This window comes from Kogia breviceps, chromosome 11, assembly GCF_026419965.1.
Source record: "Kogia breviceps isolate mKogBre1 chromosome 11, mKogBre1 haplotype 1, whole genome shotgun sequence".
Classification (NCBI taxonomy): Eukaryota; Metazoa; Chordata; class Mammalia; order Artiodactyla; family Physeteridae; genus Kogia; species Kogia breviceps.
In genome coordinates this window covers 82,465,868-82,487,275 of record NC_081320.1, presented here as the reverse complement: position 1 = coordinate 82,487,275, position 21,408 = coordinate 82,465,868, and the positions used below count along the sequence as shown (strand labels likewise).

The 21,408-nt window shown below is 48.5% G+C and overlaps 2 protein-coding genes across 4 annotated transcripts in view; one reads left to right on the top strand and one right to left on the bottom strand.

Moving 5' to 3' along the window:
* Window positions 1-76: 76 nt before the first annotated feature.
* KRTCAP3 (keratinocyte associated protein 3) lies at window positions 77-1,577 on the top strand. 2 transcript variants are annotated; one of them, XM_059079515.2, is made up of 6 exons: window positions 77-378; window positions 454-513; window positions 681-887; window positions 1,011-1,145; window positions 1,248-1,361; window positions 1,484-1,577. In XM_059079515.2, the coding sequence occupies exons 1-5, from the start codon at window positions 220-222 to the stop codon at window positions 1,353-1,355; spliced, it is 669 nt and encodes a 222-aa protein (XP_058935498.2). In that variant the 5' UTR covers window positions 77-219; the 3' UTR covers window positions 1,356-1,361; window positions 1,484-1,577. The 2 variants fall into 2 exon arrangements, with proteins under 2 accessions (XP_058935498.2, XP_066863999.1); XM_067007898.1 differs by having other exon boundaries at window positions 122-378; window positions 1,481-1,577.
* Window positions 1,578-1,650: 73 nt separating this feature from the next.
* Window positions 1,651-21,408, bottom strand: part of IFT172 (intraflagellar transport 172) — a 39,875-nt gene continuing 20,117 nt past the window's right edge. Inside the window, exons 17-48 of one of the 2 annotated variants that reach the window (XM_059079494.2) lie at window positions 21,207-21,343; window positions 20,867-20,974; window positions 16,876-16,960; window positions 16,496-16,588; window positions 15,892-15,969; window positions 15,406-15,654; window positions 15,147-15,225; window positions 14,828-14,948; window positions 14,491-14,635; window positions 13,350-13,439; window positions 12,660-12,757; window positions 12,348-12,483; window positions 12,146-12,262; window positions 11,664-11,806; window positions 9,546-9,639; window positions 9,320-9,384; window positions 8,947-9,127; window positions 8,593-8,702; window positions 8,342-8,471; window positions 5,941-6,039; window positions 5,634-5,743; window positions 5,443-5,506; window positions 5,264-5,350; window positions 4,852-4,968; window positions 4,143-4,253; window positions 3,832-3,951; window positions 3,213-3,308; window positions 2,930-2,989; window positions 2,746-2,844; window positions 2,279-2,432; window positions 1,983-2,074; window positions 1,651-1,791 (exon numbers count right to left, since the gene is read on the bottom strand). In XM_059079494.2, coding sequence (XP_058935477.1) covers window positions 1,702-1,791; window positions 1,983-2,074; window positions 2,279-2,432; window positions 2,746-2,844; window positions 2,930-2,989; window positions 3,213-3,308; window positions 3,832-3,951; window positions 4,143-4,253; window positions 4,852-4,968; window positions 5,264-5,350; window positions 5,443-5,506; window positions 5,634-5,743; window positions 5,941-6,039; window positions 8,342-8,471; window positions 8,593-8,702; window positions 8,947-9,127; window positions 9,320-9,384; window positions 9,546-9,639; window positions 11,664-11,806; window positions 12,146-12,262; window positions 12,348-12,483; window positions 12,660-12,757; window positions 13,350-13,439; window positions 14,491-14,635; window positions 14,828-14,948; window positions 15,147-15,225; window positions 15,406-15,654; window positions 15,892-15,969; window positions 16,496-16,588; window positions 16,876-16,960; window positions 20,867-20,974; window positions 21,207-21,343 — 3,558 coding nt within the window. In that variant the 3' untranslated portion in view covers window positions 1,651-1,701. The remainder of the gene's footprint in view (window positions 1,792-1,982; window positions 2,075-2,278; window positions 2,433-2,745; window positions 2,845-2,929; window positions 2,990-3,212; window positions 3,309-3,831; window positions 3,952-4,142; window positions 4,254-4,851; window positions 4,969-5,263; window positions 5,351-5,442; window positions 5,507-5,633; window positions 5,744-5,940; window positions 6,040-8,341; window positions 8,472-8,592; window positions 8,703-8,946; window positions 9,128-9,319; window positions 9,385-9,545; window positions 9,640-11,663; window positions 11,807-12,145; window positions 12,263-12,347; window positions 12,484-12,659; window positions 12,758-13,349; window positions 13,440-14,490; window positions 14,636-14,827; window positions 14,949-15,146; window positions 15,226-15,405; window positions 15,655-15,891; window positions 15,970-16,495; window positions 16,589-16,875; window positions 16,961-20,866; window positions 20,975-21,206; window positions 21,344-21,408) is intronic. The other variant, XM_067007895.1, reaches the window with a different exon arrangement.

The window sequence follows — 21,408 nt, the reverse complement described above, 5'->3', positions numbered from 1 at the left end:
CGATGAAGTGCCGCTGCCGCCTCTGCGTTTTCGGTAATTTCTGGCCCCTCCGGTCGCGTTCTCCCCTGAGCGCCCACCCTGGACCCGCCCTACGCCCCGTGGCCGACTGGGGGCGGCAGTGAGGGGCCTCCGCCGCCTCGGCCGGCCGTTTCCTCTCCCGCTCAGGCCTGCCCCTCCCCACCGTGCTTTGCAGACGCGGCCCGGGGGCCCCGGCGGCTCATGCGTGTGGGCCTGGCGCTGATCCTGGTGGGCCACGTGAACCTGCTGCTGGGGGCCGTGCTGCACGGCACTGTCCTGCGGCACGTGGCCAATCCCCGCGGCGCCGTCACCTCGGAGTACACCACCGCCAATGTCATCTCCGTGGGCTCCGGGCTGCTGGTGAGCGGGGCTGGGCCGTGGGGCGGGCGGTTGGCGCTGGAGAGCGGCGCGGGCCTCAGGTTTTGTTTCTTCCAGAGCGTTTCCGTGGGACTTGTGGCCCTTTTGGCATCCAAGAACCTTCTTCAACCACTACTGGTGAGGGGATTTCTGGAGCTTTAATGAGGAGGCCCGGAGTCAGGGAAATGGGTGCTGACTCAGCTTGATCTCTAGTGGGAGGAGGAGCCTCAGATGGAGTAACCGAGGTGTCACTGGGAGAGGCAGCCACCCCCAGGCTGCTCACCCTGACCTTCTGTCCCTGCCAGCACTGGGCCCTGCTGGCACTAGCTCTGGTGAACCTTCTCTTGTCTGCTGCCTGCTCCCTGGGCCTCCTCCTTGCTGTGTCATTCACTGTGGCCAACGGCGGCCGCCGTCTTATTGCTGACTGCCATCCAGGACTGCTGGATCCTTTGTTACCACTGGACCAGGGGCCTGGACACACTGACTGCCCCTTTGACCCCACAAGAATCTATGTGAGTCCTTTCTCTTCCCAGCCTTTTTGTGGTCCACAAAGCCTTGGTCCTGCCCTTTAATCGCCCCTACTTGCCACTCCTGCCCTGCTTCCTCTAGCCTCCCACCCTTCCTTCACCTTTTAGGATACAGCCTTGGCTCTCTGGATCCCTTCTTTGCTCATGTCTGCAGCTGAGGCTGCTCTATCTGGTTACTGCTGTGTGGCTGCGCTCACCCTACGTGGGGTTGGGCCCTGTAGGAACGAAGGGCTACAGGAGCAGGTAAGGAAAGATGCACAGGAAGGGTTCATTCAACACAGATCGTGTTGAAAAGATGCTGAATTATCTACAGGGCTGGAGTACTAACCCCACCCTCTTCTGTAGCTGGAGGAACTGACAGAGCTTGAACTTCCTAAGTTTAAGAGGCAGGAAAATGAGCAGCTACTGGATCAAACTCGAGAAGTCCTAATATCACAGAAAAGTTGTGTTTAGGGACAGGTAATGGGCCAGGAGGATTGTGGCCTGGGAAAGGGTGGTGGCAGGGACCACTCTTAGAACTGGCTTGGGTCGTTTGCTATGCTGCTTGCCCTCTGACGCAAGCTCTTCCCTCTATCAAGCAGGTGCTGATCCGGAGGCTCAGTCCACAAGGATCTTCCACTGACCCCTAGGATATGTTTATATAATAACAGTTGTAATAAAAGAACTTCTACTTGATTATGATTCCTTTTGGGGGAAAGGGGCGCTGGGCTGGTGTTGGGGGTGAACTTGATCAAAGAATACAGTGGTCTCCGTTACTTACAAGACTTTAATGAGGGATGGAACCTACTAACTCTACCAGTTACTGAAAGGAGAAGCTGGTGCTGGGCAGTCCCCCACACCACTGACTGATGAACTTCAGCACATCTTGGCACACAGGGCTGTGGGAGGTCTGTGAGGAAACAGAGAACACGAGAGGAACTCAGCAGCACTGGGAAAAACATTCCTGAGACAAAGAAAACTTGCTCCATCTCAGTGTGGGGAGTAGGGTTCAGGCCAGCACCTCCCCCACCCGGCACGGTTACTAGTGGGTTCTTCAGTGCTGTTCTCCCTACCCCCATCTCTCAAGCCTTCCTCTCTAACCTTGATGGCCATAAGGAACTTATTCCAGTTGTCCTTGTTAGCTGCCTTCCCTGGCCGCTTAAATTCAATTTTGTTCCTCAGAATGGGGTATCCTGGAGGGGTCGGGGGAGAAAAAAAGATGAACTGGAGTTTGCGATGGATTGAGGGAAAGAATGAAGATCAGTTTAGGGGTAGAAAGTAGCATGTTCTTGTCGTCTGCATCCTTCACTAAATCACAGTAAAAGAGTTTCTTGATCCTGCTGTTTTTCCCTCCTTTCCACCCACCACAGAATATGGGGTGCTGTAGGGTTCTGTACCTGTAATGAGGCAGGGCAGTGCCCGAACTCCAGTGCTGGCCGCCACCAGGGAAGCCTCGTAGGCACCGCGCTCATCCTGAGGCAGAACCTGCTCCAACCGCTGGTCCATTGAGATTGTGAGCACCCAGTCTCGAACTTCTTCTCTCTGAGCCTCCTGGGAAGGACAGAGCAGCTTCACGCAGGGCAGGGCAAGTGGAAGGTGGTGGGTAGAGGGTTTGCTGACCCGTCATCCCGTGCGCCACCTTTCACCCACAAACGGCCCTCCTTGGATTGGCGGTCACAGTCACAGCCTTAGCTTTTTCCTCTGCTTCTACTTTCATTGAACGAACAATGAGGGCTGAAGCCCTTCTAGAGACGTTGCTGGCTGATGCCATTACAAAGTGTTGGGAGGACCATCCTAAAGTGTCCTCCCTTTCCAGTGTACTCACACTCGTGAGGCCCCCTGTTCTCCAATCCTGTGCCCTTACCGGGACATGCTGCTTGGCTGGGAGTGGCACCTCAAAGGGAATGTCTGTATCCTGAAAGTCAGAGTGGTCAAGGGCATCCAGAGTCCCTTCTTCGATTGCCTGCGGCAGAGTGGGCAGCCATGAGATAGGCACGGCTTGTGAGAGGCAAAACCTCCCAACCTCTGGGCACAGCTGCCCTACTTACATCGGTCAGATCCAAAAAGCGGTTGAGGAAGATGAAGGCCATGTTCTCCCAGCCAACTGCCTGCACCAGAGAAAAGGTGCAAGTGGGAGTGAGCAGCTGAGTGTGGCTGTGTTTCTCCAGGACGCAGGGGGGAGAACCCAGGAAGATAACAGGAAAATGATCTCCTCCTTAACGTCAGCCCCACGCTCAGCTCTGCTCTACCTGAGCAGCTGGGATTTCCTACTTTCCAACTTTTGATTTCCTTCTCTCCTGGGCCCCGCCCTTGCTTGGCCCCATTGCTCACCTTGGCAGCAATGCCTGCTTCATAGAAGGCCTTGTCTGCAGGTAGTAGCTGGGTGTGACGTAAGAGTGAAACAGAAAGCCTGGCAGCCACGGTTTCCTATGGATTAAAGTCAAAGCATTATGATCCTGGCACTATGTGACTGAGCTGCCAGACCAATGATCTTATAACTAAGGCAGCCATGGAACCAGAAGACCAACAATCAGTATTAAATCGCTCTGGGTCATGCAGTTTGGGGTCTTAGTTTGTTTTTCATCTGCACAAGAGAACTGGACCTAGGTTATTTCTAAATTTCCTCCCACCTCTAGAATTCTATTGTCCAACTCCAGGAAATAAATATACAATATACTATCATGAATAAGCCAAAGGTATGTATATATTATGAGAGGTCAATGCAGAAATCATGGAATTTGAATGTCTGAGCATAATGAGGCTGGAGTTGTGTGGGCAAAGAGCCCTAAGAAGGTCAGAGGAATACAAAGAAAACCATCTCAGCAAGGGTAAAGAGAAACTAGGAGAGCAGTGGGCCAAGCTAGAGACCGTCCAGAACTTGAATTCATTCAACTTCATGCATTTGAAGATGTGTCTGCAAGACTGAGTGCTCCTCCCCACTCTGTCTCACCAGCTGTTTGATGCTCTGGGCCGCAGAGCGAGTGGCGTAGTAATGAGCGATCAGCAGCATGGTCTCGAACTCCTCGTGGGCTGGAGAGTTTGCCTCACTGGACTTCACCAAGTTTTCACACTAGAGCAGGGAGAGTGCACAGCCTGGGTCAGGGGTCAGAGGAGTGCCAGGGCCAGAGTGGTCAACTGATGGCCACCTGGACAGAGGAAGGTAGAGTCCGAGGGTGAAGGTTTATGTGTGTGAAAGAAAAGACGAGGACAGGGACAGGTGGAGTAGCCTTTTCTGCTCTGCTGTCCACCCGACTTCCTCACCAGGTTGAAGAGGACGTCCCGAAGGTCAGCCCAATTGTGATAGGCCTCGGCACTGTTGGTCCCAGGGGAGCTCACCATGTCAGTGAAGATCCTTCTGTAGATGTTGAAGTTCTGGAGGTGGAGGGGGAAGGAGAGCTGAGTGAGAAGAGCACAACTAGAAGAGAAAGTAAAGTCGGGAAGTGGGGCCAAAGAGGAAAACAGGCCGTAAACGTGCGTGCGCGTGGAGGAGCTATGGGACGCTGCTGGAGAAAGTTATTTTAAGAGAAGAAGAAGAAGAAGAAGGGCAAGAAAAAGCGATTTCTTCCTATCTGGCGCTCTGTGGGCATGGGCAAATGTGGGACTGTGAATGTGCAGTCACACTGTTAACGGGGTGACAGTGTCCGGAGAGCTGTGATGCTCAGATAGGAGAGCGGTGCTCACTCTCTGGAGGAAGTTAGTAAGGCCCTAGAGGTGTGTGCGGTTCACCTCTGAAAGACTGCTCCCTGCGTGTTAGCTAAGAGCATGGGGAGGTTGTTGGGTGTTCCTTCAAAGGGTAAATCCTCTAGAGAGGCTGTACATTTCTGAAGAGGCTGGGTGGGGGTCTCTGGGGACAATGCTCTCTAATGAAAGAATCCTTTGAGCAGACAGATCCTGAGGGCGTGACTGGTTCTTGAGGAGAAGGTAAGAATATCCTTGAGAAAAACGTTCACCCCAAGGAGCAGGCTGATACCTGTGGGTTAGCAGGGGCTCCGTGTTGCACATACAGGGCCAGTGCCTGGGCATAGCCACCCTCTCGGATCAGGTGAGTCGCATACAAAGCCACGTACTTGTGCAGAATCTTGTAGTTCTGTCCCAGGGGTGCAGGAAAAAGCAAGGGGAGGTTGGGGTCAGTAAGACCAAGCAGTGAGGGTGGGGTGGTGACTTGAGGCCATGGATTTGTTTAGGCGGCCAACGGCATATGCACACCAGGCCCAGCTAGACTTCTGACCCCACTGTCAGAGTGTGAAGACTGAGCTCTCTTGACGCTGATTAGGGATCTCTGGGGTTTGGGCTTTGGAGGAAGTAAGAGAGACAGCTCTGGGACAGGTGGGGAGTCAGAAAAATACACAGAAGAGCTGGGAGTGGATTGAAGAGAGGAGTACCTGCTTGGTGGCTGTTTCAATGCACTTGTCCCACTGGCCCTGCTCCACATATAGGTCCAAAGCAGCCACCACATCCACACCCACCAGCTACGGATCAGTTGAAAAGACAGAGTTACACGAGGAGAAGGAGAGAGAGAGAATCTCTTGAGCTTGCCTCCTGCTGACTCTGCCAATCTCACCGAGTCCACTTTGCCCTGGTTCTTGAGGAACTCTTTATAATGCTGGTCCACATAGTCTTCATACCTGTGAAGATGTGCAGAGATCTCACACTTCATGGTCCTGGGATGCACACCCTTCCCATGAGAACTTTCTCCCAATCTTTACAAAAGGAAGTAAAAGAATTCCTAGTGAGAAAGGGTCATGAGCTTACCGGGGATCTAACTCCTTAGCCACACGCTTGGCCTTGTTCCATTCCTCACCCTCAATGAAAGCATCGATCGCTTCCTTGACTAGGTCCAGGTTCAGATAGAGCTCTGCAGCCTGCACAGTGGAAAGTCAGAGACTGGAGATCATCTTTCCCCTCCCTCCCCAGTCTCCCCTCTGGGAACTCTCGGGAAACAGAAATGCATGCCATGCCTGCCAGGAGACCCACCTCATACAGCTTCCTGAGTGCAGGTGTCACCTTTCCACCCATCTCTGTGCAATCTATTTCTATTCAGTCCCAGCACGCTACTTACTGCACTGTGCTTTCCAATTCCAATCAGCTGAGGTCCCACAGCCCGAACTACTTCCAGACTGCGTTGGGGAGATAGAAACTTGATGGAGAGTTCAGCTGCCTGAGTGGTTGAACAGAAGATAGAGATGGGTAGGAGAGAGAAATATTGCTGGGGGTCCTCGACCTGCTCTGTTTTTTTCCCTCCAGTTGCCAACTTTCTTGCACTCTCCCTCACTTTCTGCCCTCTTGGGCAAATCCTGCCTCATGGTCCATCAGAGCCTTTAAATAGAGGACCTATCTGTTCCTCTCAACTCATCCTCTTTCAGACACTCATTGCTGTCTGAGATCACTGCATGTGGTCCTGTCACCTTTGACAAACTGGCTTCTCAAGTTCTTTGTCACAAGCATGGTACAGAGAAAGAACCCTTAAAATCGGAGCCCAGGGCATTCTGCAACTATTTGTTTTAGGCTTTTCTGAGCTTCCGTTTCTTCACCCATAAGAGTGATGGTCAGGGCTTCCCTGGTGGCACAGTGGTTAAGAATCCGCCTGCCAATGCAGGGAACACGGGTTCGAGCCCTGTTCCGGGAAGATCCCACATGCCGCGAAGCAACTAAGCCCGTGCGCCACAACTACTGAGCCTATGCTCTAGAGCCTGCAAGCCACAACTACTGAGCCCGCGAGCCACAACTACTGAAGCCTGCGTGCCTAGAGCCCATGCTCCGCAACGAGAAGCCACTGCAGTGAGAATCCCATGCACCGCATCAAAGAGTAGCCCCCACTCGCTGCAATTAGAGGAAGCTCGCGTACGGCAATGAAGACTCAATGCAGCCAAAAATAAATAAATAAAAAATAAAGTATAGAATCTTTAAAAAAAAAAAAAAAAAAGAGTGACGGTCAGTCTAGGTTTGTACTGTCCAGAACAGTAGCCACTAGTCACATGTGGCCTGTCCCAACTGCGATGTGCTGTAACCTTAAATGTTTCAAAGACTTTAGTATAAAAAAGGAATGTAGAATACCTTGATAAATTTTTATATTGATTGCAGTTGAAATAGTAGTTTCTATATATTGGGTTAAATAGAATATAATTTTCACCTGTTTCTTTATACTTATTTGAATGTGGGGCTACTAGAAATTTTTAAATTACATGTATGACTTAAACCTTTGTGACCTGCATTATATTTCTACTGGACAGTGTTGGTCTAGATGACCTTGGAGACCTCTTCTAACCCTAAAACTCAGGAATTCTACAAACCCAAGTGTTCCATGAGTTCACTCTGTTTGCACTGCGATGCTGACATCCTCACCAGATTTTAATTTCCACATGGTCCAGTTTAGCTATAGTCTATGCTAATCCTCCTGGTCTTCCCCCACCTATTCTTGCCTCTCTTTTTTTTTTTAAAGTTTTTTGCCACACCCCACGGCATGTGGGATCTTAGTTCCCCGACCAGGGATCGAACCCATGCCTCCTGCACTGGAAGGCAGAGTCTTAACCATTGGACCGCCAGGGAAGTCCCTTGCCTCTCTTTCTTTATCTGCCAAACCCTTCAAGGCTTAAAATGCTCTCATACAGGAAGCCACCCTCTGACTAATCTGAAAAAGGTGTAGTCATGAACAGACCCGAGTAAACAATGCCCCAGAGTAAGATACAGAAGATGCTTAATACTTGATTAAAACCTGCTAAGCTCTCTTAAACAATCCTCAGTCCTTTCTACTTCCCTCCCCTATAACTTCTAGGGGCTATTCAATTACAAGGCCTCACAAACCTAAGGGAAATTCTGCAGGGGCATCAGCACACCAACATTTTATTCAGGGGCCGATCCATCTCACCCCTTCATAACTCCTAATACCATATTTCCCTGCATCTAAGGCACTTCATTAAAATATACCTGTATCCCCATCTCAAAGACACCAAGAATCTACCATAGAATTGATGAAACATACTAGCTTGGCTTAGTCTGCTAGAGGCTTCTTTTCCGGAGCTGCTGGGTAGAGGAGGGGCCTCTGCTTTTTTCATGGCCTCCATCCGGCCCAGCCCCAGGGTCTGGATTTGCCCTTCCAGCTCTGACCCCAGGCCTACCTCCTCCCTCACAAGGGCTCCCCTACCCCAGCCCACAGAGATCTCACCCTTCTCTGAACTCCACTTGAATCACGCACTCCAGTCTTCACTAAGTTGCGATATTAACTAATTGAGCCACATGTTAGTCTACCTTCCCCCAATTTCTGGCTCTCCAGGTTCTGTGTTATATCCCTTTTTATAGCCTTCATAGGTTCTGGATCTAGCATCTAGCAAGCACTCAGAAGATACCTGCTACCTGACTGAAAACAAAAAGACACAGGAGGAAAAGGATGAATGCCTGAGGAGGAATGCTGGATGTGAATGGAGGCCGGGAAGCATAGGGCCAGGCAGGTGGGGCAGCCTCACCTTCATCCAGCACTTCTCCACCAGGCTGCTGCTTCCTGCATCCCGCACTTTGAGGTAACAGTCGACCGCACGGCTGTATTCTCCAGCCTGCTCCCACTGTCGAGCTTGTTCCACCAGTCCTTCCATGCCCCTGTGCAGATGAGTGCGCTCGTGACCAGGAATGGGGAGGGGCGGCGTGGCCGATTCTGTGCACTCCTTCTCACCACCCGCCCCCAGCCCTGCCGACATTTCCGGGTCCCCTGGCTTCATACCTGGCCCCCTTCTTGGTAGCTTCCCGCTCATACTCTTCCTGCAGTGCCTCCAGCTGGCCAGGTATGTAGTCCTTGCAGATCCGCAGGGCATCGCTCCATAGTCCAGCCTCCTGCTCAGATTTCCAGGTTATCAGGACGGTTAGCGGCAGGCGTGACAGCTTTCCAGTGCCGCTCAGGTGCCATGGCCCACTGATCCCTAGGTCCTTGGACTTCTCTTCCCCTTCCTCTTCGTCTCCTTCCCCCTCCCCAGTGTTAACCTCCTGTATCATTCTCAGTACCAGGGCTCAGTGTAGCGCTCTGTGGGCTCTCACATCCTCTCACCCTCCCCTCATGGCCCTGAATCCACTGACCCACCTTATAGTAATTGAGGGCCAGGCCTGGTCTCTGGGCCCGAAGCAGCAGCCCTTCTGCTTTCTGGAAGTCCTTCTCCTCCAAGGCCCCCCGGGCCTGCCCCACGAGCACCTCAGCGACGCTGTCAGGGTCGTGGGCCTCGGCCACACGCTGAGCTGCCTCCCAATCCTGGTTATGGACAAACCTGCTCCCAGATGAGGACAGAGAGGAGGCCGAGTATAGGAATGAGGCCTCCACGATGAGAGGCAAAAAGCCATGTCACTGAGGGGGTATGAGATTTATTGGTACTAGGTTTAGATGAAGGTGAAGATGACAATGAAAGATCCTGGGGCTGAGTCTGGGAGGACAGGATTAAGGAATTTATGGGGTAACTCACATGAGGACTGCTTCCTTCGGTTTACCAGCCCTGATGAATTCAGCTTCAGCCTCTTCAAACTTTCCCTAGAGGGAGAGAAAGGCAGCCATACATGATGAGACAGAGACTGGCATCACAGGCAGCCATGAGACAGGAGGTTTGAATGCCTGGCAGCAGTGGGCTAGGGAATGGGAAGGAGGGCTCTGTGGTCAGAGTCAAAAGCAATGGAGAAGAATCACATCCATACCTCATCCTCCAGGTACATAGCGTTTCTGAGATGAATCTCAGGGGTTTTGTGCTTGAGGGCCAGCCGAGAGAGTTCAAAAGCAAATTCAAAGGAGCTGAAATGGAAGGTGCAGATAAGGTTTGCCTACTCTATACTTCCTTTTTTTTTTTTTTTTTTTGCGGTACGCGGGCCTCTCACTGCTGTGGCCTCTCCCGTTGAGGAGCACAGGCTCCGGACGCGCAGGCTCAGCGGCCATGGCTCACGGGCCCAGCCGCTCCGCGGCATGTGGGATCCTCCCGGACCGGGGCACGAAGCCGTGTCCCCTGCATCGGCAGGCGGACTCCCAACCACTGCGCCACCAGGGAAGCCCTATACTTCCTTTTATAAGAGGAAAAGAAAAACAGAGGGCAAGGATTGAGGGGAGGAAATGGCACAGATTAAGAAAGACAATCAATATGAAATGATAGAGAAGCACAGAGAGCACAGCACTGACAGGGAGGAAGGACTCCTGGTGCTCTGACCACCTCCTCCTGAGCCACATCTACACTAGCAGAAAAATAATCTTCCCCAAACAAGTAAAACTACCCACAGCAATCTGACTCGATGCAGGATTACTACTGGTGTTCTTAACATTTACTTAAGAAAAGCTCACTTTGGGCAGAAGACCTGAATAGACGTTTTTCAAAAGAGGATACCCAGATGGTCAACATGAAAAGATGCTCTAATCATCAGAGAAACGCAAGTCAAAACCACAATGAGATAACAACTCGCACCTGTAAGAATGGCCATCATCAAAAAAGGTCTACAAATAGCAAATGTGGGTGAGGAAGTGAAGAAAACGGAACCCTCGTACACTGTTGGTGGGAATGGAATTTGGTGCAGCCAATAGGGAAAAGAGTATGGAGCTTCCTCAAAAAATTAAAAAACAGAACTACCATATGATCCAACAATTCCACTCCTGGGTATATATCTGAAGAAAACAAAAACACTAATTAGAAAAGATACATGCACCCCAATGTTCAGAGCAGCACTATTTTCAACAGCCAAGATATGGAAGCAACCTAAGTGTCCATCAACAGATAAATGAATAAGGAAGATGTGGTGCATATATACAATGGAATACTACTCAGCCATAAAAAATGAAATTTTGCCATTTCCAACAACACGGATGGACCTGGAGGGTATTATGCTTAGTGAAATAAGTCAGACAGAGAAAGACAAATACTGTACGTTGTCACTTATATGTGAAATCTAAAAAAAACAAAACAAACAAATGAATATAACAAAACAGAAACAAACTCACAGATATAGAGAACAAACTAGTGGTTACCAGTGGGGAGAGGAAAGGGAGGAAGGTCAAGACAGGGCTAGGAGATTAAGAGGTACAGACTACTATGTATAAAGTAAATAAGCTACAAGAATATGCTATACAGCACAGGGAATATAGCCAATATTTTACAATAACTTTAAATGGAGTATAATTTATAAAAATATTGAATCACCATGTTGGACACCTGAAACTAATATTATAAATCAACTACACTTCAAAAAATTAATAATTTAATTTAACTTAATTTTAAAAAACAAAGAAAAGCTCATTTTAAATTTAATGGAATCACACTTCCATTACTCAGAAGTAAGTTACTGGCTTAGTGCATTTTAGCTTTAAAAGCTGTTCTTAGGCTTCCCTGGTGGTGCAGTGGTTGAGAGTCCGCCTGCCGATGCAGGGGACACGGGTTCGTGCCCCGGTCCGGGTAGATCCCACATGCCGCGGGGCAGCTGGGCCCGTGAGCCACGGCTGCTGGGCCTGCACGCACATCCGGAACCTGTGCTCCGCAACGGGAGAGGCCACAACAGTGAGAGGCCTGTGTACCGCAAAAAAAAAGCTGTTCTCTTTCCACCTTTCTCCTTAGAACAGCCAAAGATTAAACACCATTCTGAGCCTCCTGGGAAACAGGAGCAGAGTTACTAATTCATTCTTGCCTCTCTATCAGGTTCTTCCAAGGATCTCTCCTTACCACATTTCTTCACTCTTGCTTCAGCCTCTAGAAATGTTTTTCAGTTATACATCAATTTGCTTTCTCTATATAGAGGCTCTGTCTGGAATGGGGCCAGCAGAGAGAAGGCTTGGGGCCTCACCAGTTGTCAGCAGCATGGTCAATAGCAGCTTCCAGGAGTCCCAGCTTATTGAGCAGTCTAACTGCAGCCTCACCTCCCAGGCTCTTTGCCCACAGATAGGCCACGTGTTTGTGGGCATTAGCTCCTCCGTGAGCCTTGGCCACCTGAAAAGCAAAGCCACTTGGCAATCCTCCAATACAGGGGTGCATGGCTGCTCCCTTCTCATCTCTGACCTGACCTCAGCTTGGAAAAAGATCAGGTGCCTCTCCTAGAACAGTAGGAAGAGGGCTAAGTTTCAGGGTCTATTAACCTGATTAGGGTCCCAGGATGGATTTCAGGTTGTTCACAAACCATTAAAATTGTATGTGAAATTTTGTGCGTAGGTGTGGACTTCTTTCAAAGACACCCATGACCAGTTTAGAATTAGACAGTTACTTGAGAGTGGGAAAGAGGGATGGATGAACCCTGTACATCCTTACCCAGTAAGGGTAAGAACTCCTTACCCGGTAGGCCTCTTCCCAAAGCCCACTGGACCGGTACATATTCACTGTTGCCTTCCACTCCTGGGCCTCGAGGTAGTGATATTCAGCCTCCTGCAGTCGGCCTTCAGCCTCCAGCTCCTGGGGAGAGGTGGATCAGGATGGAGAGAGGGGGGGATGGAGCCTGTCTGGGGGAGAGATGGGCAGGGGCAGGAGAAGGGCTCACCTTGCCCAGGTGTAGGTGTGTGTCGCTGAGGAGATCTGGGTGGTGCTTCCCTACTAGGCGGATCATATCATCATACAACTTGTGCTTTTTGAACATGGTGATGGCAAGATCAGGCTCTTCCACTGTCACATATAGCCTGGGGATAGGAGATACACCTGCGGCCTCCTAGACCCAGATTCCTGCTGCTAGAGTCGTTCCTAAGGGATTCTGTCACTGCCTTCTGGGCAGAGGGCACATATCAGCAGACCCCATCCCTCCCCCTAGCCCTGAAGCCCCATCTCCTGCTACACCTCCCCTGGGGCCACGGCTCACCTTTCAGCCTCTCGGTACTTGCCCTGCTTCTCCATCTCCTGAGCCTGGGTGATGTACAGCACCGACACATCTTCTGGTCTCATGCACTTCATTGCCAGCTGTGCGGACACACAGAGCCAGGGTAGCCTCAGGCACCAATTCCCAAGGGAAGCAGAGGGAAATGCCGAGCGGACAAGGAAGTGGGGCTTCAAGGGAGCCGGTTTTCTCACGAACTCTGAGCCTTCCCAACAACCACAGGCGTTTGGTTAGCGTCACTCTCCTAGTCAGTTCAGGGAATCCCAAGGCCATAATGAGCACAGAAAGAACTACATTCTGCTAAGGCAGGAGGGTCAGAGACACCCTGCGCTGGGGGCACCTGTTCCCACTACCTTACTCCTACTGTACCCACTGGGCTCTGGGAGCAGGAGCGAGAACGGTTACCAGTGTGGCTAGAGCTTCAGCAGAGGTATTTCAGATTCCCTAGCCCCCAAGCCCATCTGCTGTCTTCAGAATCGCAGGTTTGGGAATGAGAGCCTCTCTTCATCCTTGCCTTTCCCTATGGCTAGGGATCAAAGTTACCCAGACTGTATTTTGGTACTCTTCCTCAGCTTTCAGGGAACCCAGCGAAGTGGGGAGATCACAGACTAAGGAAAGTGGCAACATAACCACAAAGGTGGAATTCCCTTCTCATGAACTCCGCCCATTCCCTACCTTGTGGGCTTGCTCCCAGCGGCCAGCCTGGGTGTACATGTCTATGGCATCTTTCGTCCGGTCTCCCTTAGTGTAGAGCTCCTCAGCAATCTGTGGTTGAGACAGGCAGAGGCAAAAGGTCAGAGCATCAGAGTGAAAGCAGCCTGTAGGAGGAAAGAACCAACCTCAGTTGGGATGGGGCAGAGCCTGGGATACCATTATCCTACAGTCACAGAGAAGACAAGATGACTACAGGTGTTTCAGACTTTCTACTGTTTTGAAAAAAGACAAGCCTGAAACAATATGAGGACAATACAGTGGGAGTTTGAGAGGGACTCACGTTTCTGCAATGCAAGGCAATTCTATACTGTTAACTATGTTGGAGTTATTCTTTTTTTTAAATTAATTAATTTATTTTTGGCTGCGTTAGGTCTTCATTGCTGCACGCGGGCTTCTCGTTGCGGTGGCTTCCTTTGTTGCAGAGCGTGGGCTCTACGTACAGGGGCTTCAGTAGTTGTGGCTCGTGGGCTCTAGAGCGCAGGCTCAGTGGTTGTGGCGCACAGGCTTAGTTGCTCCGCGGCATGTGGGATCTTCCCGGACCAGGGATCGAACCCGTGTCCCCTGCATTGGCAGGTGCATTCTTAACCACTGCACCACCAGGGAAGTGCCTATTCTTTTTTCTTAATTTTAATTAAAAAAAAAATTTTTATTGAAGTATGGCTGATTTACAATGTTGTGTTAATTTCTGCTGTACAGCAAAGTGATTCAGTTATGTGTGTGTATATATATTCTTTTCCATTATGGTTTATCACAGGAAATTGAATATAGTTCCCTGTGCTCTACAGTAGGACCCTGCTGTTTATCCATCCTGTATATACTAGTTTGCACCTGCTAATGCTGGAGTTATCCATGAAGCATCACTCATGCTTGCACAGGAAGACAGCTAGAGACTTGCTTTATATGTCTGGGAGAGGGGTCTACGTTATGTTAGAATGAAATGGGTCTATGTTATGTTAGGAAGAGTAAACCTCTTTCTTCCCATTCAGGGTGGTGACACTGTTGGGTCCCAGGAAGAAGGACTTGGAACACTTCTTGTTCTGGGTTCCCTCCTCCTCATCCTGTACTGCATTGCTTCAGGCTGCAGAAAGGGGCTCTCCCTCACCTCATACTCCTGCAGAGACGCGTAGTGCTGGGCCACACGAGGATAGTATTTGGATGCAGTGTCCTGGTCCTGTAGATCTAATATATAAATTGCCTTCTTCCACTGGCGGGCACCCAGGGCAGCCTCAATTGCCTTAATGGAGCACCTGGCATAGTTGGGAAAGGTGTAAATATGTATGAGGACAGAGGAAAATAGATGGAGGTAAAGGGAAACCTCAGGCATACTCCAGCTTACATTTTGAGATCTCTCTTATTTTAGTAAGGCCCTGGCACCCTTACTTTCCTCACCACCTCTCATCTCATGCCCAGATGTCCTTTGCACCCCCGGACCACCACACCTGGCTTCAATGTAGTGATTAATGGCCGCATCAAGCTGCTTCTGCTGCACCAAGTGGTCCCCCCACGCCTCCTCTAGTCTCACCACCTCCGCTGGGAATGCCAATCGAGCCAGCTCCACCGCTGCCAGAGACAGAGAGGGCACTCAGCTCAGACTTCAGGAAAAGTGAGATAGAGAAATGAGGCGTGGAATACAGGAGAGAAGTGGAGAGACAGAGGAGCACTGAAGCCAGTCAGCCCGAGCAGAGGCACAGAACACATCAGGGGGCTGTTTGGGCCGCAGTCCACAACGCCGAGGGGTGGGCTGTGGGTGGCTAGTACCTTTCATGAATGCGTTGCCTTTACAGTAGCACTCCAGGGCCCGCTGTGGATTTCGAATCTTCTCAAAGAGATCACCTGCCTGTTAACACATTCCATATTACTACAAAGATACCCTTACTACACAAAAATCAAGTATCAGCCCCCAATGGAGGCGAATCAGCCACCAGTCAGGGAGGGCTATGCGCTCCAAGACCCCTCTGGGTAGGAAAGGGGCACTGAGCCCTGGGGGTAAGGGACAGAAATAGGAAGCCAGCCATACCCTTTCGTACAGTTCGCTCTTGATAAGGGCTGCAGTGATGTGCTCTACCAGCTCTGTGGTGGCCAGCAGTTCCTCTCGGGTCAGCACCAGCCGAGCAGCTTTGGCAGGGAGCCCAGCTTTGAGGTAGAGGCTGATGGCTGCTAGCCCATCCCCTTGGCTCTCCTGAAGTTCGCCTGCTCGCTCCTCTTGCTGTGTGTCCATCAGCCACTGGTAGTAACCCCGGCGCAGCTTCTCTAGGGCCGGGTGCCCCTGGACACGCAACAGAGAAGACTAGGAGTCACATCCCTCCTGCCCTGCTGCTTCCCAGGCTTCTCCAATCCCACTGTAACAACAGAAACCCTCCCAGTCACCAACGTCCTAACTCCTCACCACATCAGGTCCTGGCCCCCGCCCTGTTGCAGTTCCTCCAGTCTCCTTGACAAGAGGAGGTTTCTGATATTGGTGGGAATGAGTTCTGAACAACTGTGGGGAAGACAGAACTGGTACCTTGGCCTCAGCCACCGCGATACATTCGTCCCAACGGTGTAGCTCCTGGTACATGTTCATGGCCTCCTCAACAGCGTTCTAGGGGAACCCGGGCAGAGGAAAGAGGGACACCAGGAAGATACGAGAATCAGAAAGCAGCAAGCTCTCCTCAGCCCAGCTAAGATGCCAGCCTATGTGGACTGAAAGCCTCATCCTTTACGTACACACAAGCAGAGGTGAATTTAGTACGAAACTGAAAGAAACTTAAGCTTCAGGGTACCTTATTTGCACAGGTTCCTTCCAAAGCAACTTTTCTTAAAGGGGGCTCCTCGAATTGTATAAGCTTTGGGCCTCACAAAATCTGGATCTACCTCCACACACAAGAATTGCAAAGACAGGCTCTGGAGTATACAGGGAGACAGTAGACTTTTTATGAAAGAAAGAAGTAATTGTAAGAACTAACACAGAGGAGGAAATTATGGAGGAGTGAAATAAACTGTAGAGACCTTCCTGAAAGTTCTCCCCAGACCTTTGGCAGCGCAGCTGACCAGTGCTCATTCTTCCTGAGTTTGCCTATTTCCCCCCTCTGATCCCCTCTTCCGTCCATTTCTTCTGTCCCTATTACCTGTTCTAAGAAGATCATTTCGGCCAGCTTGTAGTTCTTCTCCAGCATGGCTAGACGTGCTCGGACCTGATAAAAGTCTGTTCCTTCTCCACCCTGTGGGCAAAAAGGAGGTTCTGGTTATCCTGCTGGTGCCACAGCAGCCATTCTGTCTGTGTGGCCAGAGAGACATGGAGGCTAAAAGGCTTAGGAAGCTGAAAACCTTCATGGGGCTTAGAGGCTCGAGGTTTGGCAAGCAATTCCAAACTGGTCTGACTTGAAGGTAGAGGTGGAGGGGGCAGGGTAGAGGAAATTACATGGCTGGAAAGCTAAGAGTCGTGGGGCTGAGTACCAGGAGAAATCTCAGCTTGAAAGGCTGAATGAATCAGGAGGAGAATACTTGCATATTCCCGAGACACTTGATCTGCAATCTCATTGGTCTCATGTAGGAATCGAGCTTTTGCTACATGGCCCAAAGCAGAAAAGCACCTGTAGTATGGAAGCAATAACAGTAATATTATTATAGAATCTTCATTAAATTCATTGGTTCAGTAGATATACTGAGCATCTATTATGTGCCAGAAACTGTTCTTGCCACTGGGGACACAAAAGGGATAAGACAGATGAGGGCCCAGCTCTTAGGGAACTTACTTTCTAGTGGAAACAAATAATTAGTAAACAAATAAACACAGATTATTTGAAAGAATGGAAAATAAAACTAAGGGGACTCCTTAAGTTGGCAGTCAGAGAAGACCTGTTTGAGGAGCTGACATCTGAGCTGAGACCTTAATACAAGAAAGAGCCAATCATGACAAGATGGAGAAAAATTATTCCAGGCAGAGAGAAAAGCTAGTGTAAAGGCCCTAAGGCAGGAGTGAGCTTGGCACGTTCAAAGGGACAAAAGGATGCCAGTGCTGCTGGAGACTAATGGGCAAGTACCTGATATGAGAAGAAAGCAGAGGTCAAATCTTGTGGGGCCTTAGGACATGCAAGGAGTTTGGGTTTTATACGAAGTAAGTTACTGGAAGGTTCTGAGCAAGAAAATGATATAATCTAATTTATGTTTTTAAAAAATTACCTCAGCTGCTATGGGGTGAATGGATGGGTATAAGGGGTATAAGAACCATATCAGTGAGACTAATTAAGAGGCTTTGCAACACAGCATGTAGATGGTGGTGGTCTATTCCAAGGTGGACACAGTAGACTTGAAGACATTCAGGATACTTTTTTTTTTTTTTTTTTACAATCACATGGATCACTTTTTATTTTTAACATATAGAATTTGACTTTGTGTTCATATATATATATATATATATGCATTTACACATGTACAAAATACTTGTATCTGTTAGCATTTTCTTTTTTTTATCTTTATTGGAGTATAATTGCTTTACAATGCAGTATTAGTTTATTCTGTACAACAAAGTGAATCAGCTCTATGTATACATGTCTCCATATCCCCTCCCTTTTGAGCCTCCCTCCCGTCCTCCCTATCCCACCCCTCTAGGTAGTCACAAAGCATCAAGCTGATCTCCCTGTGCTATGCAGCAGCTTCCCACTAGCCATCCATTTTACATTTAGTAGTGTATCTATGTCAATGCTACTCTCTCACTTCGCCCCAGCTTCCCCTTCCCCCACCCCTGGGTCCTCAAGTCCATTCTCTGCATATTTATTCCTGCCCTGCCACTAGGTTCATCAGTACGGTTTTTTTTTAGATTCCAAATATGTACGTTAGCATATGGTATTTGTTTTTCTCTTTCTGACTTACTTCACTCTGCATGACAGACTCTATGTCCATCCACCTCATTATAGGTAACTCAGTTTCTTTCCTTTTTATGGCTGAGTAATATTCCATTGTATATAAGTGCCACATCTTCTTTATCCATTCATCTGTCGATGGACATTTAGGTTGCTTCCACATCCTGGCTATTGTAAATAGAGCTGCAATGAACATTGTGGTACATTCATCTTTTTGAATTATGGTTTTCTCAGGGTATATGCCCAATAGTGGGATTGCTGGGTCATATGGTAGTACTATTTTTAGTTTTTAAGGAACCTCCACAGTGACTGTATCAATTTATATTCCCACTAACAGTGCAGGAGGGTTCCCTTTTCTCCATACCTTCTCCAGCATTTACTGTTTCTAGATTTTTTGATGATAGCCATTCTGACCAGTGTGAGGTGATAATACCTCACTGTGGTTTTGATTTGCATTTCTCTAATGATTAGTGATGTTGAGCGTCTTTTCATATGTTTGTTGGCAATCAGTATGTCTTCTTTGGAGAAATGTCTACTTAGGACTTCCACCATTTTTGGATTGGGTTGTTTGTTTTTTTCATATTGAGCTTTATGAGCTACTTGTATATCTTGGAGATTAATCCTTTGTCAGTTGCTTTGTTCACAAATATTTTCTTTCGTGAGGGTTGTCTTTTTGTCTTGTTTACGGTTTCCCCTGCTGTGAAAAAACTTTTAAGTTTCATTAGGTCCCATTTGTTTATTTTTGTTTTTATTTCCATTGCTCTAGGAGGTGGGTCAAAAAGGATCTTGCTGTGATTTATGTCATAGAGTGTTCTGCCTAAGTTTTCCTCTAAGAGTTTTATAGTGTCTGGCCTTACATTTAGGCCTTTAATCTACCTTGAGTTTATTTTTGTGTATGGTGTTAGGAGGTGTTCTAATTTCATTCTTTTACATGTAGCTGTCCAGTTTTCCCAGCACCACTTACTGAAGAGACTGTCTTTTCTCCACTGTATATTCTTGCCTCCTTTGTCAAAGATAAGGTGACCATATGTACGTGGGTTTATCTCTGGGCTTTCTATCCTGTTCCAGTGATCTATGTTTCTGTTTTTGTGCCAGTACCATACTGTCTCGATTACTGTAACTTTGTAGTATAGTCTGAGGTCAGGGAGCCTGATTCCTCCAGCTCCATTTTTCTTTCTGAAGATTGCTTTGGCTATTTGGGGTCTTTTGTGTTCCCATACAAACTGTAAAATTTTTTGTTCTAGCTCTGTGAAAAATGCCATTGGTAGTTTGATATGGATTATATTGAATCTGTAGATTGCTCTGGGTAGTACAGTCATTTTCACAATGTTGATTCTTCCAATTCAGGAACATGGTATATCTCTCCATCTGTCTGTATACTCTTTGATTTCTTTCATCAGTGTCTTACAGTTTTCTGCATACAAGTCTTTCACCTCCTTAGGTAGGTTTACTCCTAAGTATTTTATTCTTTTTGTTGCAGTGGTAAATGGGAGTGTTTCCTTAATTTCTCTTTCTGATTTTTCCCTATCAGTGTATAGGAGTGCAAGAGATTTCTGTGCATTAATTTTCAGGATATGTTTTGAAGACCCTGGATCAGTGTCCCTAGGACTTGCTGAGAGTCTAGCTGTGAGGGAATGGGAAAAAAGGGACCAAGGATGACTCCTCGGCAAAATAGCAGCAGCTGACCTTTAAAGAGCACTCCCAACCTGTGCTCTTCGCACAGGTCCTCTCATTTGCTCTCCACGACCACTGCCATTTTTCTTTACCATCCTGCAAGGTAAATTCTGTTATCATCCCCATTTCATAGAGCAAATGGAGAAACTAAGGCTTGGGAAGGTTAAGTTAACCTCTCTCAAGTTACACAGTTGGTAAATGGAGCCAAGATTTGAAGTCAGAGAGTCTGGAGTCCCATGTTTGTCCTATAAATTACACTCCTATACAACATCTGGAATATACACATCAACATGCGGATTGTAGGGTATGAGTATTAAAAACTATGAAGGGGCACCTGTTACAAGATTGGGGAATGACAACAATAAAAGACACACTCTTATGTGAAGTAACTCAGAAAGAGAAAAACAAATATCGTACAATATCGCTTATATGTGGAATCTAGAAAAATGGTAGAGATGAAATTACTTGCAAAAAAGAAATAGAGTCACAGATGTAGAGAACAAACTTATGATTACCAAGTGGGGAAGGAAGGGTGGGATGAACTGGGAGATTGGGACTGACATATATACACTACTATGTGTAAAATAGATAACTAATGAGAACTTACTGCATAGCACAGGGAACTCTACTCAATGTTCTGTGGTGACCTAAATGGGAAAGAAATCTAAAAGAGTATATATATATGACTGATTCACTTTGCTGTACAGCAAGAAACTAATACAACATTGTAAAGCAACTATACTCCAATAAAAATTAAAAATAAATAAATAAAAGACATACTCATAATCTAGGATAGGAGGATGTTTGGAATAACTGTACCACGGAAGGGTTCTATGACATCTGTTGGCATGGGAAGGGAAGTGCTGCCTTAACACTGGGGAGCAGCAGCCCACGGGGAAGGTACCCGTATGGCCATCCCTCCCTCCTAGCTGCCTGGCACCTTGGTTCTACTGCCCAACTCACCTCTCAGCAATGTGTAGCTGCCTTGCTTCCAGCGACAGCTTACTCAAGGTTTTCCACATTGCCTCTGTTTCTGGGGTCATTTCCAGAGTCTCCAAGAAGGCTACTGCCCTGGAGAGGGAAGGAAGCAAAGCACAAGGAATGAGTCCAGGGTCAGGAAGATACCGAGGAATACTAGCAATGGGGCAGGGGAGGAGGGGGGCAGGCAATTATTTGTCCTCTCTGTCTAATCTCCTCCCAGGATACCACGTTCTTTTTAGACATGGCCAGTTTTACTACCCATCCCAGGTCCTCAGAACCAGAATTTCCCACCACCTTGCTGGTTACCAGTCTAGCCCCTCACCTGGTGTAGTTGCCGTCATCAATAGCTGTTCCAAACTCAATAAGGCCCTCATCCAGTGTGTAGGCAACTGTAGTCACACCTTCAGTCACCATCACCTCGGTCTTTCCCCCGCCCCGCTCCAGACCTACAACATCACCCTGTAAAAATTCAACACCCCCATCCCACCAGAATTCCAAGTTAGCATTTCCACTGACTCAACTGC